Raw genomic sequence first — 20,183 nt, 5'->3', positions numbered from 1 at the left:
AAGCTTGCTAAAGAATTTTTAGCATTTGTTCCCCTCTGTGTTCGTTCTCTGGTTTAGTCTATCAGCCCATACATCTCTAGTAGTGACATTGGGGTCATCTAAATGAACCAAAGCACTCAGCAGGGCAGCAGGCACCCAACATTCCAAAAAAGTGTGATGGATGCTTTAGCTCTTTTATAGTGTGAATCAGCAGTGGGGCATATAAGTATTATGGTCCCCCTGTGCAGAACAGACCTATTTGGGTTTATTTTTCTTAGTAACCCTTTTGGTTTATTGGACAAAATACCTTTTTGTAAAATCTTTGGACCTTATGAAAGAACAGTTGTCATCGACTCCTCCTCCCGAGAAGGACAGACATAGTTAATGGATTATGTGGGTATGGAGGTGCTATCTCTCAATAAAACCATTTTACCTAAATGTATACAAATGTAAACAAAGTTCAGAAAGTTGCCTCTTTTGGTCATGTATGTATCCATATTTAAAAAGACAGGTAGATATTTTTGGACAAATAAAAAATAAAAGCATTTCCTTGAAAAAAAAAAATATATATATAAATATATATTCTGGATTTGCAGTTTTTTTGGGTCGGGCCCCTTTGCTTGCAAAGATTAACTCTAGTTTTCCTTTTTTTTTTTTCTTTTTCCTTTTTTTTTTTTTTTTTTTTTAAAAAGACAGGTAGATGTTTTTGGACAAATAAAAAATAAAAGCATTTCCTTGAAAAAAAAAATATATATATATAAATATATATTCTGGATTTGCAGTTTTTTTGGGTCGGGCCCCTTTGTTTGCAAAGATTAACTCTAGTTTTCCTTTTTTTTTTTCTTTTTCCTTTTTTTTTTTTTTTAAAGCAAAGAGTGACTTCTGGCAATGGGATGCATATGAGCATTGAAGAAAGGAAGCAACAAATCACAGTCAGGGAAGAAGCCTGGAAGTCAAAAGGTCTAGGTGCTTCCAATGACTCTACTCAATTCTCCGTTGCCGGGCGCATGGTTAAAAAAGGTTTGTGTTCTAAATCTGTTGCCAGGACCAGGTCAATGGGTAGGCAGGGCAGAAATGGCTGTCCTGTGCACTTAAGGAGTAAGGATCTGAAAGGTCTGGACCTGTAACCTAGGATGATAAAGTAGTTCACATATACGAGGTAGGGGGTGGTTTTTGATCTTTTTGCCCTGTGTTGCTAAATGACATTCTTTATGAACTGCCTGTTGATGTATTGCATCCATCTCAATATCTGAGTGTGTATGATCCGTAGTTACAGTGTAGGTTCTTTCCAGCAATAGTTTTAATTTTCAGTTGTATATATCTGTATTTAGTTTTCTATTGTAATAATATATATTGTTTCTATCTAGGTTTGGCTTCACCTACAGCTCTTACACCTGTCGCATCACCAATGGCTCTTAAACCAAAGTCTACGAATGCAGTCTCCAAACCTGCTGAAGGTACGTAAAATATTTAGATATATGTTTGTGTGTGTAGAGACACACGCAGGATCGGGTATCGGGTGAGTATAATATTTTAATTATTTTTTTTAACACATTTGTCGTATAGGACGCACTAACTTTTCCCCCTCAGTTTTGGGGAAGAAAAAGTGCGTCTTATATGGCAAAAAATACGGTACTTATATGGATGAGCCTTAATATCACATAATGTCAGTTTATAAACTGAACATTAAGACAAAAATGGCATGTTAAAATGTTGAAGATTTGTCTCTTGTATAGTATAGGATGTGAGAATTTTATGAAGTGTTTGTTTCAGTTATGCCTTTTCTGCCTCAAGCTGATATGTTTTGGCTTTTGTCTATGATCCTAGTGCCAAGTGCCCAGGGATTTTTGGTTTGACTTGTACTTCTTCACTTAGTGTAACTCTTTCCTAATAACCTAGCCCCATCTGGAGTCCAGCGGTAGAAATGTTTTTTAACTTTTGGCTTTGTGGTATAGAAATGCTGATATGCCTTACAAGAGCATTCAGAAAACGAACAAAATGCTGCCTTTTCATTAAAATGATTTGGTGTAATTAGAAATAAAAATTAGTGTCTCTACATGTATGTTTAAACTTTTTAGTATGTCTACACTATGATTGGTATGGCTTAATAATTTAATTGCTGTATGCTCAAATTGACTGAAAAGACTCGATTTTCTTATTCTTTCTTATTCTTTAATTCCAGTAGTTTTTTGAACCCTAAATATGCATATAAGCCAGTAGATCAAGATTATACAATGCTGTATTATTGACACAAATATTGCATTCCACTGGAAATTGCCTTTAAAATGCAGATGTTTATTTAATATTATAGAAGGGTAAGTTCAATTTCTAAAGGTGTACACACAGTGTTCACTAATTTATTGCCTGTTCCTGTCACCTATGTTGTGGCTAGGATCATGCAATCACTTCCAAGAAGGAAAGGTTTGCATGCTTTGCCATTGGTCATGTAGCCAGAAAGAAGAAGGGTGCCAAATGGTATTTTCATATAGGAGACTAAACGTAGATATTTCATATCTTCAAGTGACATTACATTGTGGAGGTTATACATTTAAACAAGTGTACGTCATACTTACCTAATCGGCTTGGCAATTGCTAAAGTAGTACTCTAACTTTGTTTCCTGTGGGATATTTTTCCTATTCTTTACAAGCCTATAAAATATTGTTTAAAGCATCCATCATAGAAGTGTAGTTCAAATGGACAAATGCTTTGCTGCATTTCGGATTGGTGAAAGAAACATAATGATTTATTTAAAATTCTTTGCTCTTTTTTAGAAATTGAAGCCAGACCTGACCTGCACTTGGAGTCTGATAGGAAGTTGGATAAACTTGAATCCTTTTTGGGCAGGTTACACAACAGAGGTGAGTGATATTGGTGAAACGTCCATGAAATCCACTGTTAGCCTAAGACCATAAAGCTATGGTCTTAGGCTAACAGTGGATATGGTCGTATGGCTAAGATATGGTCGTAGAAGGTTGTACACAAAGGTTGTATTGCCCTAGTTCCACATTGGTGATCATTTTTGAACTGGCCCCACTACTTTTTCAATTTTTCATCACAAATTTAGGATCTCAATGTATTTTTTAATAGGACCAACAGCTATTTTTTCCTTTTTGCACTTATCAAACAAGTATGCTAAAAGTTATCAAATTGTATGTTTGCCAAGTGAGATAGCCTTATTGACATTTCCCAGAATATTTGTCTTTTAGTGTATTGGGGAGTTTTAAGTAGCTCCCAATAATTGAATTATTCAGAATGCTTCAAAGGTATCTAACAATGTAAATGATTTTCAGGTTGTGATCTGCATGGAGTTAGTATGGTGGTCACCCTGTGTCTCTGTGGGTTTCCTCTGGGCACTTTGGATTTCCTCCCACATCCTAAAAACTCACATGCAGATTAATTGGCTTCAGCCCTCCTTGCTTCCCTGACCCAAAGAAAAATTGACCTTACCCCTGATAGAGGGAGCACTGCTGTATTTTTACAGGAAACCTGTATTTACTTGCCAGTTTTCCCAACTAATAGTGGATGCTAGTTTGATTGTTGATACCCTCTTTATGCCTCCTACCTGGATAATGAAAACGGAGTATGTGTACAATGCATACCCAGGTGCTATGTAAAAATAAAAACTTTGGGGATAGGAAATCCAGAAATGTCGTGCTCGGCTTTGTTCCCTCTTGAGCATCACTATGGGTCTCTTATTTTCTATTTTGTTTGGCCATAACTCTCCCTTGTATTTCTCACTCTTAGCACTAATTTGTGTCTCTCATCAGTTGGAGGTCTTCAGGACACAACACTTTCCGTCACCAGTAAATCAGTAAAAGAAGTGATGAAGCTGGATGATGATGAGACATTCAACAGGTTCTACCGTCCACTGGAGATCCCGTCCAGCCCTGTGGACTTTCACTTTGATGATGACTTTGATATCCTGTTTAGTTCTGATGAACCAAAGTAAGTAGTAATCTTCATTTATTTGTAACCAAATCCCTCCATTCAATATCATGCATTCCAGAGCTACAAAAAAAAAAAAAAAATAATCTTTAGCAACCTATCAGCAGCTTTATTTTATTAAAAGTAAAACATGGTTGCTTACTATGGTTTACTTAACCTTTATAATGCATTGTGGCTTCTTGTATAAATGGATATATGTGCAAATTTACAACCTAGGGGTACTAAATAGCATAAAGAAGTATATACCTGAAGCTTTGTGTAGCTGGGATCTCTAACCTTCATATATTCAAATTATGGGTTTGTGCGGTAAATGCTCATTTAATTCAGCAAAGCTAGGATAATGTGTCAACAATTTATTATTTTCAGTATAAAATATTAAGAGAAAATAAGGATTTGTCTTAAAATGACTCCTCTGTCTTCGTAAGAAGAGCCCATGGGCTGTTAAGTTTAGATATTCCAGGCATAGCTTGCTTATAGTTGGCCATTATATGGTTTGCAACCTGTCAATGTGTTAACTACAACTATGTCAATAATTAAAAATTAATTAGGAATCAAATCAGCCTTTGCATGTGGGTCAGCATGCAATGATTTTCTTGTTCTGTTCAAACTTCACACAACTTTTGCCATATGCTTATATATATTGAACTATTTGGCTGCTCTGAGTTTTGGGATTTTTAAAAAGATCAATTATAGATTACTTAGCAAGAAAATTTAAAACTAATTAAACAATTTGTTTAGGCAATTTATGAATGTTATTTGACCCTCCAAAAAAAGAAAAATAAAAGTAGCAGAGAATGTTCAATCGCTTAAATAACCAGGAAGCTGGCATTTCCAGAGATGCTGGCAGCCAGTGTATATCTTTTTGTATAGATTTACTTCATATACTCGTATGCACTGATGCAATCCAATTGTGTATGTTTTTCTCTGTATTTTAGAATTTTTTAATAAGTTATAGCTTGAAATTGTTGTAGCCTTGGAAGGATATTTTGATCCATGTAATTTGTACGTGGATTCCATGTTGAAATAAATTACAACAGACGGAGTTATGCTAGGGTAATTCAGGATGTTCTAGTATTTCAATCATTTTTCATCCCTGCTCCCAGCTAGGAGCTCTGTAAAGTAGCACTATGTAGCTGTTTACATTATGAGCAGCTGTTATGGTGTTACAATACCCATAGTGGCTGTATAGTTGTGTTTTCCCAGTCCTCGTCCAGACTTTCCCATGCTTCCATGACCCATGGGTCTTCCTAGAGTTTACCTTAGTTTCTTTATACCCTTGTACCATCAACCTTCATTTTCCCCCTGTGGCTTCAAGTACACAGCTGGAGGCTTGTCTCTAATACATTCTTTTCTAGATGTTACAAAACATGCAAAGTTCTACTGTTACTTCTAAGTACTGGTGGTCCATTTGTTGTTGTTAGTTTTGCAATCTGACCTATACAATTTTATTAATAAAAACTTGCACAAGTTTTTGCCTGTGTAATAAGTGGAAATACATCTACATTTGACAAGCAAGTGATGGTAGCATTAAAGTGCATGTCAAGCCAACGTTGAATTGATATACCTCCGAGTACAATTTCTCCTTGCTTTCTTTCCTACTGACATTTTATCAGACAGAAAGTGAGGGGAACTCCCCAACAGCATAAATAACTTCTACAGATCTGTGAATGTTCTTCCAGTGTTACATTGCAAGATTTATATGCTACAAATCTCCACTCCGATTGTGTGTTACTTAATACCCCTCCTAGATTGTAAGCTCTTCTGGGCAGGATCCTCTCCTCCTCCTCCTGTATCACTGTCTGTCATTTGCAACCCCTGTTTAATGTACAGCACTGCATAATATGTTGGCGCTATATAAATCCCATTTAATATTAATATTATGCTCTGTGAACATGCCTCCATATGCTCTGAAGTCTGAGCATAAACATTTCCTATGTGACACAACAAGGTTTTAATATTCTGAGAATGTTCTTCCCCATTGCCACTACCAGGTTCCTCTGTGAACATGCTTCCCACTGACACTGCCATGCCTAGATCCTGTGAACATGTTTCTGGTATGACACTATCAGGCTTGAATCCTGTAGTAAAAATTGCACAGAGGTTGTTGAAGATTATCTTGTAAATATGTATATAAGACCAGTAGTTCTCTTTGGTAAAGCCAGCAGCAGTGGGCATACAGCATATTGAATGTCATCACTATTTTATTGCTTCTACTCACTCCAGAAGCTCTCTGCCTGTTTATGGGGCTTTGTGGAGCAGACCACAGCATGCTTCCAGTCTGTTTACAAGCACTCGGTGTAATAAAATCCTTTTGATGGACTGTCACCTAGTCTGTATATTTCATGCCTTACCGTAAATGGCAAGCATTCCCCCATATCAGACCATAGGCCAGATACAAAGGACCAGAGGGAGAACAGCGGTATCATCTACTGCTTGGCAGAGCCTCAAAGAGAAAATGTTGGGGGAAAATATTGCAGCACTAAAGGGTGCATGTTTTGGGGAAGGTTCTGGCTGATCAGGAATAATTGTGCAGAATACAACGCCAATCTTTTAGACTTCATTGACTGCATGCTTCTTACAGGTCAGTGATTTACTAAGTATTAAATAAAATTAGGATAACAGCCCCCTAGCATGCTCCTATCACTAGGTCCGATAAAATATGAAGTTAAACTTGTTTTTTATATAAAAATGTTATTTGTGTTGATAAAAGTGGGAGGGAGGAACCAGAGAAGGCAAAATATAGGCAAAATAAACCAAGTATGTATAACAAGCCTCCATTGGAAGATTTCCCTCTCTGTGACAACTGTAATATTGTGTGTCAGTAGTCACTAGGACAAAAAGTGGAAATTAATCTTCCCAGTGGGTGCACAGACAGTAATACCAAGTTCTAATATATCTCTGGTCTGTCCAAAACTGCAGAATAAGTTATGATCAAACCTCCTCCAATATAACTAGAATTAGAAAGATAACCACACCTGACATATATGGGACCCTATAAGCAGTGGTGATTTTTCCGAACAAAGGTGTATTCATTTTTTATGAAATTGTTTGTTTTGTTTTAGGTTTCTGGAATGTGACCAAATTAGTGGCAGATAACATTTGGCTGAATTCTGTGAAAATGTAAAAGAAAGAAAAACATTCCTGAACATACAAATTATCATACAGGCAGATTTATGGCCTGTTCATATAATCATTTTTCCTTCTATTGTAAAGCCATTGCACTGCCTGTCTGCTGTTGATCCAGCACTACCCCATACTTTTTCTCTTTGAAAACAGTGGGAGCATTTTAATATTAAGCAGGGGCACGGATTTGTGCTAGATCCCACTGGCCTGTGTAGTAGATACTACATTTTGAAGTCGGTTGTCTCGATATTTTGATTATATTTAATATTTTTCAGGAGTTTAGTAAGCTGTAATGACATAAAGTGCAGAAATGAACACTGGATGACCTCTTCCCTCTGATCTGTAGGTTAACCTCCACTGTGGCAGAACACAAACGCTCAGTCAGGCCCGTGCGCAGAGTCCAAGCCTCAGGAAATCCACTGCGAATGCTCGCTGCTCGAGAAGACCTCTTGCAGGAATATACAGAGACCAGACTGAATGTAGCCTTTATGGAGTCCAAACGAATGAAAGTGGAGAAAAGTATGTATGCACAGCATGTCTGCACATTATGACACTTATCCTGCAAAGTGACTCCCTCCAACGCTGGCATTGCCATCTTCTACCTATAATCTACTGTGTTTTAGGTATTCTGCCAATTGATTGGCAAAGCCCAGGTGATCTATAACTCACACAGATGGGAGTTACTGGAACAGAATTTGTGCCAAGGCTGTGCACTGAGTTGCGCATGCACTGCTCAATATACATGAACAGTGAAGTGCTGACAGTGATAAATTTATATGACAGAAGAGAATTGCACACAATGTTCAACTTTATCTAGTATTTTAATCAAAATGCTGTGCTGAGGAGTTGCACAGTATAATACCTGGCCCTTCCACAAATATTCCCTTCACAGTTGGCATTTTGAAAATGGGCAAAATTTATGTTGCACAACTTTGTTTCTGGGGTTTGACTAGTGTTGTAGTTGATACGGACTCGGGGAATTTGCATGGATTTTCAAAGCACTTCAAAATCTTTATATTAATCTTTATAGGTTCTCTCCTCCTGTATCACTGTCTGTATTAGTCTGTCATTTGCAATCCCTATTTATTTGTACAGCGCTGCGTAATATGTTGGCGCTATAAAAATCCTGTTTATTAATAATAATAATAATAATAGGTGCTGTTTTGTCATTTTCTTTTCCCCTCACTACAGACTGTTGTTGTCTAGATACTTTATTCATTACAGATGATTTTATGAGCCTATTGGCACGGGAGTGGCTGCTTGCATTGAGACATTTAATACATTTTGTAATGTGTTGTAATTACTGAGTTTTTACACAGAGATAAAGGGTCCTCCCTGCAGTGTGCTAGCAGGGGATTTGGGTTTACATACAGAACAAAAATTGATTGGAAGTGTATGTTCACTTTGTAGAAGGGTTGGTTGGGCCAGATAATGTGATCTCGGTGAAATGTTGTGAAATGATGAAAAATTTGATTAAAATGGACAACAAACTTATTAACTTTTTTTTCTTTCAGTGTCCAAGAACTCAAACTTTTCCGAAGTGGCCCTTGCTGGGCTAGCAAGTAAAGAGAACTTCAGCAGTGTCAGTTTACGCAGTGTTAACCTCACAGAACAACACTCAAACAACAGCGCTGTGCCCTATAAGAAGCTTATGTTAATACAGATTAAAGGTAAGTAACAGGTGACTAGGCCATTCGGCCTGGCCTAAGGACAATCTCTACAATCTCCTAGTTGCCATTCTTGGTGTATTTAGAAAAACATGTTGCTGAATGTTACTGCATTTACTATTTTTATTACGTTTAAATGCAGATTTATTTTCAAAGTAGCGGTGGCCAATCACATATCTGCCAGTGTACACTGTGCTGCAACCCTGTTCACCGGTGGATGCAATTTACTAAAATAGTTCACTTACTATAATTGAGTTAATTAATAATTGAGTGGGAGTGACAGAACAAGGAATGTATAAGGCAGAAAAAAGATAATTGATGCTTGAAACGTATCTTGCCAGGATGTAGTCATTATAGGGCACATCTAACCGGTATAAAAGCAATGGTCTTCTTTACATCTCTAGCATGATGGGAAGATGGTAGGGTTCAATATATGAAGACTGGTGTAGGGTGTATAAACACATTTTGCACCCTCCCTAGTAGTGATGCAAAGTGATTATGCTTTCTGTACTTCTCTGCTAACCTGCACAGACTTTTTTTTTTTTCAATTATAAACTCTATCCTTGTATTCTGTAATATCGATGGTGGTTGTTCTGGAAATGCAGACTATTTCTGATATTCAGATAACCATCAAAGGGAGCAAATACAAATCTATATATGGAACAGCAAGCATGTAAAAGTCCAGCATTGACAACAAAAACTTCTCTTTCCTTAGGACGTAGACATGTCCAGTCGAGGTTGGTGGAGCCCCGAGCATCCTCCCTGAACAGTGGGGACTGTTTCCTGTTGATCTCTCCACTCTATTGCTTCCTGTGGGTTGGAGAGTTTGCAAACGTCATTGAGAAAGCCAAGGTTAGTGTCCGCAGATGTTGACATTCTGTCACCCTGCCACCACTTTGAAGTGCTGTGACAAATTATTGCATGGATACAAATATCGGGAAGTGCTGTGTCATGCAAAATACTATATATGGCCATGATGAGACGGATCTATGCGCAGCCTCTTGAATTATCTGACACGGCTCACAGCGTGTGAACACTTTGAAGAGCGTCTGGTTCATAGCCAGGAAATCCTCTGGGAAGGATCCTGCCAGTGGTGTCATGACATCAATGCTCATATGCAGAATGATTCTCTTAATTTATAGATAGTTGCATTTGAAGGGCAGGGGGTCATTTTGAGGTTATTGCAGCTTACTATTTCAAGTTAGCTTTGTAGTTTTTGAATCGAAAACCCTTGGCAAAAACAAACTTTATCTTGGCTCACCCTGCTGCAAAAAGATTTTTTTTTCTTTTTTGTTTAAAACATTTTCAAGCAAAAATTCACTGTTTAATCTATCTGCCTATTATATGGATAGAGTTCTTGTTCTCAAGTGGAAAACCCTTGTAGAAAGTCATAACCATTTGTTATTTATTGTATCCTTGTCTGACTTCAGCAGAGTCAGATCTAATTGGTTGCTTTTCGTATTAGTACATACTAAAGAATAACTCTTAAGAGCCAGATGTGTATGAAATGAAACAATAAATATAATTTTATTTGTTATATAAAAAATCAGGCCAATCTTGCTGCTGAGAACAGAGTAGCCATATATTGTTGACTTCTCCTTTAACAATGAAGAATAAAAGTGACCCTGTCAAAAAAAAAAAAAAGGACATACAAGAGCTGCCATTGCTGGCCTCCTGTAAATGCGTATTATTTGATGCATCTATCCTTTTTATGAATCAGATCCAAAACTTGAATGCTCTAAATGTATCAGAATTCCTTATCGCCTTTACATGCTCCAGAAATATAACCCAGATAGCATGGAAGCCAATTAGGTTTACATTTGTCTACAATTTGAATTCACAAAAATGGCCGCTTTCATGATTCTCATTTTAAAGCAGAAGTGCCCCATGATAAATATCCGACTTTCTCTTGCTTCCTTAAAACTTCTCCCCCAACTGTCAAGCTTATCTTTTACCTTTAGTACTGGTTGTGTTCATAGCAAATGTGTAGCCAGCGAGATCAAAACTCCAAACTTGCATTCTTAGTGGTCATTGACTCTAATGGTGAACTTGGGTATCACCATATGGACCAGGAAACTTTTTCTGAAGGACCGTTAATGGAAAGGTTCTTTTGTCCTGAGCAGGACCAGTTCAAAGATTAAAAGTTCTTAAATAATGGGGGCACCTGACAAAACAAGTCATCTTGTGCCAGGCCAGTCTGTTATAATAAAGCAATATCTGCACAGAGGAAAATAAATACTAATAAAAAAAAGACTGATGGCAATAAAGACCGTACTATTGCAGACTTTGAACAACCTCCCTTAAAAATCCTTGGAGAAAATTCCCACAGATATTAACTGGAAGAACTTTGATCCGGGAGAAAATTAAATTTAACAGTTCACTTAGATATAACGAGTCCATAACCCACAAGCGACTACCCTTTAAGAGATATAATAAGGACCATATGATCTAATAAAAGAGAATGAGGCGTGTGGGAGGGCTTCATTTATATAGGGCAGAGAGACCATTCTTGGGATACATTTTTATTTTGCGTCAGTTTTCTATAACTAAAAACTTTTTTTTCATTTAGGCTTCCGAACTGGCCACCATAATCCAGACAAAGAGAGAACTGGGGTGCAGAGCATCATACGTGCAGACTGTGGAGGAGGGAATAAACACCCATACTCATGCTTCGCGGGACTTTTGGAAGCTTCTGAGCGGCCAGACTGAATACCAAGGTAACTGGTGACTCATTGGGAACTTTGATGTACTTCAGCACAAGCCTATTTATCCTATGTAAGAGTGCATTCCTGAGATTAGAATGATGACCTTTGCACGTGTATATGTCTTATGGTCAGTGGCGGCAATAATAAACCCACCTAAAGAAAGCATCATCTACAGATTTATCTTTACTGAGTCAGGATTAATCAATTAGGAAATTGAAAGTTTCCACTGCTTCACCTAGCAGTCCTGGATTAGTGACCCTTAAAACCCTTTAAATACCCTAAAGATTCAGGTTAATGTGCTATTACCACCTCCCAGCATGTTAAATTTGCCTACTTGCCCTGCAAAGGTCATAACCATTCCTAGACTTTAAACCCCCTACTTTAAGAGTTTAAAACCCAGTATTTATATATCATTGATATATTAAGCAGTGCTGTACATTAAATAGGGGTTGCAAATGACCGGCAGATATTATCGGTGACACAAGAGAAGGAGAGGACTCTGCCCAGAAGAGCTTACAATCTAGGTGGCAGTGATTATTTACTCTTAGTAATGCTGTCTGGATCTCCGGATGTGTAAAATTTAGGATATTGTGATGGAGGGCTAGGACCCCTGTCAGGTTTATGTTGTCTGGCTGAGATTTCCCCACCTCGCCTTTTGTCTGTCAATAATACAGGAACGGAAAGGGAATTTGAAACTTTGGACACAGACATGAATAAAGCATTTTTTTTAAATGTGGAAGTAGGAGATGCTTTTATTCTTGCAGGAAACTCCTCCTCACTTCTTGTGTATTGAGAAAGGAAGCAAGAAAAATATACCTTTACAGGAGATCCAGACAGCATTGAAAAGTTTAACTAACCTCTTCCGCCTCCATCCTAAAATATGCATCCATATTTTAGCTGGGTTTCTCTTTACAAATGCTGGTTCCCTTGCTACTCATAACCCAGTGTGACATTCTGCCTGATTGTTGGAGATTGGTTATGGAAAACACTCAGCCAGCTCAGTAAGGTTAGCAGTGACCACTTAGCTTCCTTTAGTATTTTTGTAAAGTTTTGCTGATAATTAGACCGCACTTACTATATTATGTTTATAAGTTTGTTGTCTGAGTGTGATCTTTGTAGTTTCTTTGCTGTTAGGTGCAGAAGGTTGTATATTGGCAAATTAACTAGGGTGCAGCAGGACGGAAGTAAAGAACAATCAGATAGCTAAAAACAGCTAATCTCCTGCCATGTTTTCCTGCAAGCACTTAACTGATACAGAACTGCAATGTAATACTTCCAGGACTCCTGCATTTTGTGACTGTGTTTTTGTCCTTGTTGTACCTGCAGATGCTGGAAATCCAGAGGAAGATGAACGATATGAAAATGCAATCATCGAAACAAACTGCATCTATCGCTTGACTGAAGATAAATTGGTGCCTGTAGATGAATTCTGGGGTAAAATCCCACGGTGCTCACTTTTACAGTCAAAAGAGGTTAGTGATCCCTAGAAATAAAACCCAGTATGCAATTTATCTGCATTTCTAAAGAAAGAACAGTTTATCCTGTTATAGTAACTCTGCCATATCACTGTGGCTTTTGTGGTCAACTTGATGATTTCTTTATTTAAACATTTTGATAAATGAGGATGACTATGAAGGAAATTGTATTAGAGGAATTCTTACTGAGTTTCCATCTATCATTGTGGCTCTTCTGCCTTTGTCTCTAAAACCATCTTAGTAATGCTGCAGCAGCAGCGCACTGGATATGAATGTTTGGCCCCATCAGAAAGCAGGACGGAGAACCCATTTATATGAATATCCAGTTTTTGTATACAGCCACAGGGCCACTAATTCATTGAGAAATAATTCCTTGTTTTTATCGGGACATTTGTTTACGGTGACATCCATGAGTTTGCCTGCTGATTGTGCTGGTCCAGTAAGTCTGCAACATACATGCAGTGTAGGAGTTTTGACCCCACTTTCTGCGTGCTTGTGCTCTTGAAAGAGGTATAAACTCAGATATTTTGTAAACTGCTATTGTTACCTTGGTTTAAAAAAAATTCCGCCTGATCTTCTGTCTTTAATAACTTCTGAATCCCTGACCCAGAATGTGTATGCAGCTGAGATGTTCTGATAATTGCCACACAAATTGTCCCACAGCTTCATGCTTGTTTTGGTTAGGTGACTGAAAGCAAAAGATCAGCTTTACATCCAGATTAGTGATATATAGAAAGCAGCATTGGCAGCTCCCATAAACTCTTAGTAATATGTCCAGTTTATTATAGTTTTTGCTCTTTTAGACACAAAAAACTTTCAACTTTGGTTCATACTGCCACCTGGAGGAGGAATGGCCTCAGACTTTTTATATATTTAACCCTAGTATTTATTATGTATATTGTCTCATATTGCTGCTTTTTGATGCGCATCAATCTGAATGCTGCATCCAGGCTCTACGGGATCTTTGTTCAGGGAATTTCTCATGTGCCTTGCCCTGTCCACTCCCTGTGACGCCATAGGATCTCTGAAACTTATTTTCTCTACACTTAAGAATCCTCTTCTTGATGCTATTAGTGACATTTCACTCTTTGACATGATAGCATTTTTTGTTTCCATAACCTCTCTGAGGAATGTGTATAAACTGACAATTAATTCCTGCTGATTATGGATAAGGATCAATGTTGTTGAGACCAAGGACTTCTTGCCTAAGGTCTCAAAAGATGCTTTGACCTTTTGTTTTACCAACTCTAAGGGGCCTGTTTAAAAAGCATGATGAGCATACTTGATGAAATATACATATTTATGTTCTTTTTATTTATTTATTTTACTATGCAATTTTCTTCTTTCAAAGCAGCATTATCATACAAATTCTCATCTGTACTACTATATTTTATGTATCAAGTTCCTTTGAACAGTTTACACATTTTACTAATAGTGGATGTCCTTTGACTTGAAATAAAAAGAAAACCTTTATTTGTTTTTGTATAATATTTTTCGTTGTTCTTGCAGGTTCTGGTGTTTGATTTTGGCAGTGAGGTGTATGTGTGGCACGGTAAAGAGGTGACATTGGCTCAGCGGAAGGTGGCGTTCCAGCTAGCTAAACATCTTTGGAATGGGTTGTTTGATTATGAGAATTGTGATATTAATCCTCTAGATCCTGGGGAATGCAATACTCTAATACCAAGGTAATTATTTTATTATCTTTAATATTTTTATGCATATAGCTGCAGTGATATATGTCCTTTTTTGGCCAGTTTTACACAATAGGCTGCTTACTCTGTCCACAAGACACCAGTTTAACACTTTAAATGTTATTTCACAGAAAAGGAACAGGACGTCCAGACTGGGCCATATTTGGTCGACTGACGGAACACAATGAAACGATTCTGTTCAAAGAAAAGTTCCTGGACTGGACAGAAATGAAGAAGCCCAATGAGAAGAATTTGTGTGAGGAACTCCCAAAGCAAAAGGCAAAAATACTAAATCTATATTGCATTATAAAAGTGTGTAGGATTTTTTTATTTTTTTTAAAGGGTAAAATTAAATTATGACCTTGTTCTTCTGGCACTCCAGCTAGCAGTCATTCTTGGTTATATGTGAAAATGATTGCAGTTATGGGAATTCTGGTATGGAAAGGCATGAATGGTTAGGTGAACTGCCCATCTGTTATTGTACTGGGGCCCCAACAAGGGTGATTAGGGCACTGCAGGGGACAATTTAGACAGGCATAATAAAGAAGTTTAATTTTGGTTATGGTTCCTGACCGACATCCTCAAGAGATGAGCCACGGTGCATGATTTGCAAAGCGTTATCCGATCGCATGAGCAAACAATAATGGGCTCTCCGTGTTTTCTGAGCTTTTGAGAACTTGTAAACTGCTAAAAGAAATATGTAGTTGGCCATTCCTGACCCTCTGCTAGGTGCTTGGCTGTTACAGGCTTCAGTAGTCAGTCACTGACCCACAATGCAGCCAGTAAAGTCGTGATTTGCATACTTGTTCTATACGGCTTTTTTTTTTTCGTGCCCTGATGTCCAAAAGGTGGCATTCTGCCCTAGTTAAAGGAATTCACAGTTGTTAGTCTCTCCTTTAATGTCAGATTGGCAAAGATTCATATAAAAGACCCTGAGACTAGTGCTTTAACATATACAAGCAAGATGCCTCCCTCATGTGATGTGCAGATATGATCCACTACCCCACCCTTCTAAGCTGATACAACCAGGCCATATACTGTGCTGTGTCAATCACTATTATGTCAATTTTATTTTGCAGCTCATCCCCAAAGTCACCGCACCATATCCCCTCCTGCAATGTTATTATTGACGGCAAAGTTTGTTTTGCCAAATGTCTGCCCTGAATATACTGTGCCCTTTCTGAATTTGACAATCAATCCACATTTAGGTGAATAGCTTGGTCCCTTTTTAGCATCTGATTTCACCTAATTCTATTTGCCTAAATCATATTACATCAGCAAATGGGTTAATCAAAGGTACCTTACATCCAGCTTACAGTGACAAATAGCCAGTGGAAACTGTAATCTAATATTCTGTGGGATTGTGATATATAGTGAAAGCCACATATTAACATGAACCAGATTGTACTGGGTGGGGCTCAAATATCCAATTATTTATAGTGGTTGCATTTCTTAATAAATCTAATATGAGCCAACTAACAATCCATTCTTTGTAGCAGGCAGAAAAGCAAGAAGATGTGAAGGGCTATGACATCATGCAGATGGTGCCAGTCTCCAAAACAACAGTAGGGACCGTCCTAGATGGATTTAATGTGAATCGAGGTTACGGACTTATGGAAGGAGAAGATGGAAGGCAACATGAGATAACGACTGTCTCTGTTGATGTCTGGCATATTTTGGAATTTGACTATAGTAGGCTACCTAAACAAAGTATTGGTCAGTTCCATGAAGGGGATGCGTATGTGGTAAAATGGAAGTACATGGTGAGCACTACAGGTGAGCCAGCAAGTTTATTCTGTTGCTATAGTTGATTTTGATATTAATGTCAGGAAGCAGTCAATGGCAACCAATTCCCTTTGGTCTTGTAGTAGTTATGAGGTTGATTGCTGTGGGTATGGCTTAAAATTGCTGTCTTGGTAAATATGTCTAAAGTGTTTCCCTTCTATCGGCCATTATAGTATGGTTTTTATCATGTGCCCACCCCAATCTACCACACACCCAATAAGTAATGTCTGTTTTTCTTGTCATCAGTTTTAGCCCCAAAGAACCGGAAATGAGAATTCTTTTTAAATTGACGTTTAGACAATTCTCACATGAACAAGTTTGGTTATTGCAATCCCCCTCAGTTTAGGTTCTGTTGCCAACTATAAATGTTGAAACTCCTCAGTGGCCATGGAAGGCAAATCGAGAGGGTAAATCTCTCTAATAGGGACTCGGACAACAATATTATCTCTTTATATGTATACAAATCGTTCTGTACACATGACCGTTCTACAATATTTTATTCTGTTTGCAGTTGGACAGCGGCAGAAAACTGAGCATGTGCGAGTGGCAGGAAAGGAAAAGTGTGCATACTTCTTCTGGCATGGCCGCCATTCTACGGTGAGCGAGAAAGGCACATCTGCATTAATGACCATTGAGCTGGATGAAGAAAGAGGTGCACAGGTCAGTTACTAGTGTTTTTGTTTTTGATTTGTAATTGTGTTTATCCTGCTGCTCAGTGATTTATAGTGAGGAGTGAGACTTGATTATCACTAAAGACTGGAGCTCAGAGAGACTGTGCACACCCTACCTGAGCTAGGCGGACACTATATGGTGTTTTTTTTTTTTTTAATCAAAATTATGTTCAACCTAAATTGAATATATTATTATTGGAGCTTCATCTGCTTTCTATATTATACCTGTAAATGTCACAATATGGTTATTAGACTGTACTAATATTCACCGATTCCTGGCTGCTGAATGCATATTAGGTACACCTTTAATTATCCTAGAACCATTGGTCTAGGGAGTAAATTAAAGATATACATTAAGTATTAGCAGTGAGGCATTTTAAAAAACACCATTATTGTTTTAAATGTCATGCTAGCTTTATGAATAAAAAGGGAGACATACAGAGGTTTGTTAAGGTGTATTCATAATCAACCCACTTCTACTGTTTAACATTAATTGCTGGCTCTAACTTGGACCTCGCTCTCCTTATGTCTCTATTGTCTAAGAAGTCCTTTCTTCAAAGTGCTGGACCAATAGCAAGGTGTAACAGGGCAGGCTGGCTAAGGGCCCAACTATGTTGTAATTTGCCTGTTTGCATCTTGGCATTTTAACCACCTGGGGAACCTATGGATATTCTGATTCTGCACAGTGCACTATTAATAATAATAATAATAATAATAATATTAATTATATTATTAGTTTTTATATAGCTTGGACATATTACACATCACTGTACTATTCATACTTTCATACTTCTGGACAGTTTAGCAGATTTAATATTGCTGAAAATATTTTGATATTAACAAATGGCTGTAATCTTCAACCCAGCAATGTCCCTCACTTTACAAATCCTTTTCTTTTTATTGACGTTGCAGCTGACATTTTCTAAATTTCCCACAGGTCCAAGTGCTTCAGGGGAAGGAACCGCCATGTTTCCTGCAATGTTTCCAGGGAGGAATGATTGTACATGCTGGAAGGAGAGAAGAGGAAGAAGAGAATGCACAAAGTACGTCAGGATCGGTCCTCTCATGTGTTGCGGTTGTGTTTTTAAGTGTGCCTGAGAGTTCCTTTATCGTATACCAAATCATTCCTACATGTCTAGGGATTCATTGAGGGCTCACATTGCAAAGAGGCTTGTACTTTGAGTTTCACCCCAGCTATTCACAAATCATGTCATTACTGAACATCCAAGGTCTCAGTGGCTTTTAACAGGTAGACAGGATTAGAGATGTATTGGATGAATGAAAACTGAACTCCAGGAAAGCTGCTAAATACACAGAAACATAAATACACTAAATACAAGAAATATAAAACAAATGACTTGTCTATGCCACACAGCACAGTCCTCTTTGGTTGGGTTAAGTACCCTAAATTTCTCTGTAGACAGATGTAGACTGATTTGTTCATCTCCCTGCCTTTTCCTCCTGTTTGCATTCTTTTTGTCACATAAGCAGCACAACTTACTGGCACCTTGTGCAGCTTCTCCCTCTCCCAGTCAGAACTCCAGCCATAATTGGGTACTTTAGTGCTAGCTAAGATAAAGGATGGAATGGGGAAGAGGCAAGTACCAGTGGGTTAAGGGGGGCATTTAAGCACACTTTGACAGTGACACGGTCTATTTAATGATGCATTAATGCAAAGCTGGATTATTGTATGTCATATCATTTATTGTAATAATAAAACTATAAATAGTTGTATAAAAAGTTGTTTTATTCATCCCCTGCTCTCTCTTCTGTATAACAAAATCCTTTCTTTTCCTCTGAAGGTGACTGGAGGTTGTACTGTGTGCGGGGTGAGGTTCCTCTGGAGGGTAACCTTATTGAAGTGGCCTGTCACTGCAGCAGCCTGAGGTCCAGAACATCTATGATACTTCTCAATGTAAATAAAGCCGTCATCTATCTCTGGCAAGGCTGCAAAGTACAAACCCATGCAAAGGAAGTTGGAAGGACAGCGGCCAACAAAATAAAGGAGGGGTAAGTACAAGGGGTTGCACAACTTAAGTATTTAAATAGCTCTAAATTGTTCTATTGAATTAAGTTATTAAAGAGGTGTACAATAAACAGGTTATTGTACCAGCGAAATCAGTCATTTGAAACCTTTTTAAGGGCCTTATATGTAGCTGTATCAAATCCAGCAATTTTATTTTCACTGTTTTTCTCAATGCCCTAGGCTAACAAAAAAAAAATAGAAATCTGGCCATTGAGACATTTATTTATGTAGTTTTCTGTAGAATTGGCCCTGCTCCGATTAAAAGTTTTATACTTTGTTTATTTTTTTGTATGTGTGCCTAAATGCAATTTAGGTAATGGGTTTCTAGGTTTTGTATTTATGAATTTTTACATCTAAAAATGTCTCTTCATACTCGGTAGTATTCCTAAACCTGGGTGCTTCACCTATACTTTGGTTCATGGCAGATTTGCATCTTAAGCTACGTACACACTTCCAATGGTTCTTGCCCGATAATCCAATAGTTCTCGCCCGATAATCCGCTTGGGGCCAATATCGGACAAGAATCTAAACTGTGTACAGTGCTTGTCGTTCGTTGTCCTAACGACCGTCCTGTCAGATCCCTAGACGATGTACAACGAATGATCGGAATTCAAATGAAGGGGGGGGGGCGCAGCGGGGTGCCACTGTCGCTCTCCCCCTCCCCTTTACACAGAGCAGAACAGTGCTGTATTTACAGCATCAGTCATGCATCGTGCAGTGCTTAGTCGTTGAAATGATCGTGAAAGATCCTTTCCAACGACGATAATTGCACGTGTGTATGCGGCTTTACAGTTTAAACTGTGGACATCTGTTTGCTGGAACAATACATATTGAACCAGTTTCTGTGATTAGCATGGAGCATGTCACAGCACTTGACTTTGTCTGGTAGATTTTATCTATAGTGTGTCTGGAGTATGTAGTCAAATATTAACAGCTACTTGATGGAATTAGCAGCACTAAATGCGGCCTAAAGCAACACTTTCAGCTGTTTTAATCTAAAACAATTACATTTAAAGTCTCATATAACAGCCCTCACCATAAATGCTCTGATTTAAGTTAATTTTGTAACAAGGGTCCTAATTTCTGGGTTTGCATCAACTAGTAAAAGCACTTCA

The 20,183-nt window shown here is 38.0% G+C and overlaps 1 protein-coding gene across 1 annotated transcript in view; it reads left to right on the top strand.

The window, feature by feature from the left end:
- Positions 1-20,183, top strand: part of SVIL (supervillin) — a gene marked incomplete in the record, with an annotated part of 88,479 nt that overhangs the window by 60,222 nt on the left and 8,074 nt on the right. Inside the window, 15 exon segments of the mRNA XM_072413402.1 lie at positions 849-999; positions 1,347-1,436; positions 2,752-2,838; positions 3,748-3,925; positions 7,395-7,567; positions 8,563-8,718; positions 9,431-9,567; positions 11,285-11,432; positions 12,747-12,892; positions 14,405-14,580; positions 14,718-14,865; positions 16,083-16,362; positions 16,883-17,031; positions 17,980-18,085; positions 18,845-19,051. Coding sequence (XP_072269503.1) covers positions 849-999; positions 1,347-1,436; positions 2,752-2,838; positions 3,748-3,925; positions 7,395-7,567; positions 8,563-8,718; positions 9,431-9,567; positions 11,285-11,432; positions 12,747-12,892; positions 14,405-14,580; positions 14,718-14,865; positions 16,083-16,362; positions 16,883-17,031; positions 17,980-18,085; positions 18,845-19,051 — 2,332 coding nt within the window.

The sequence above is a fragment of the Pyxicephalus adspersus genome, chromosome 5 (assembly GCF_032062135.1).
Source record: "Pyxicephalus adspersus chromosome 5, UCB_Pads_2.0, whole genome shotgun sequence".
Lineage (NCBI taxonomy): Eukaryota > Metazoa > Chordata > Amphibia > Anura > Pyxicephalidae > Pyxicephalus > Pyxicephalus adspersus.
The sequence above is the reverse complement of the archived record's forward strand: the minus strand, read 5'-3'. Positions and strand labels throughout refer to the sequence as shown.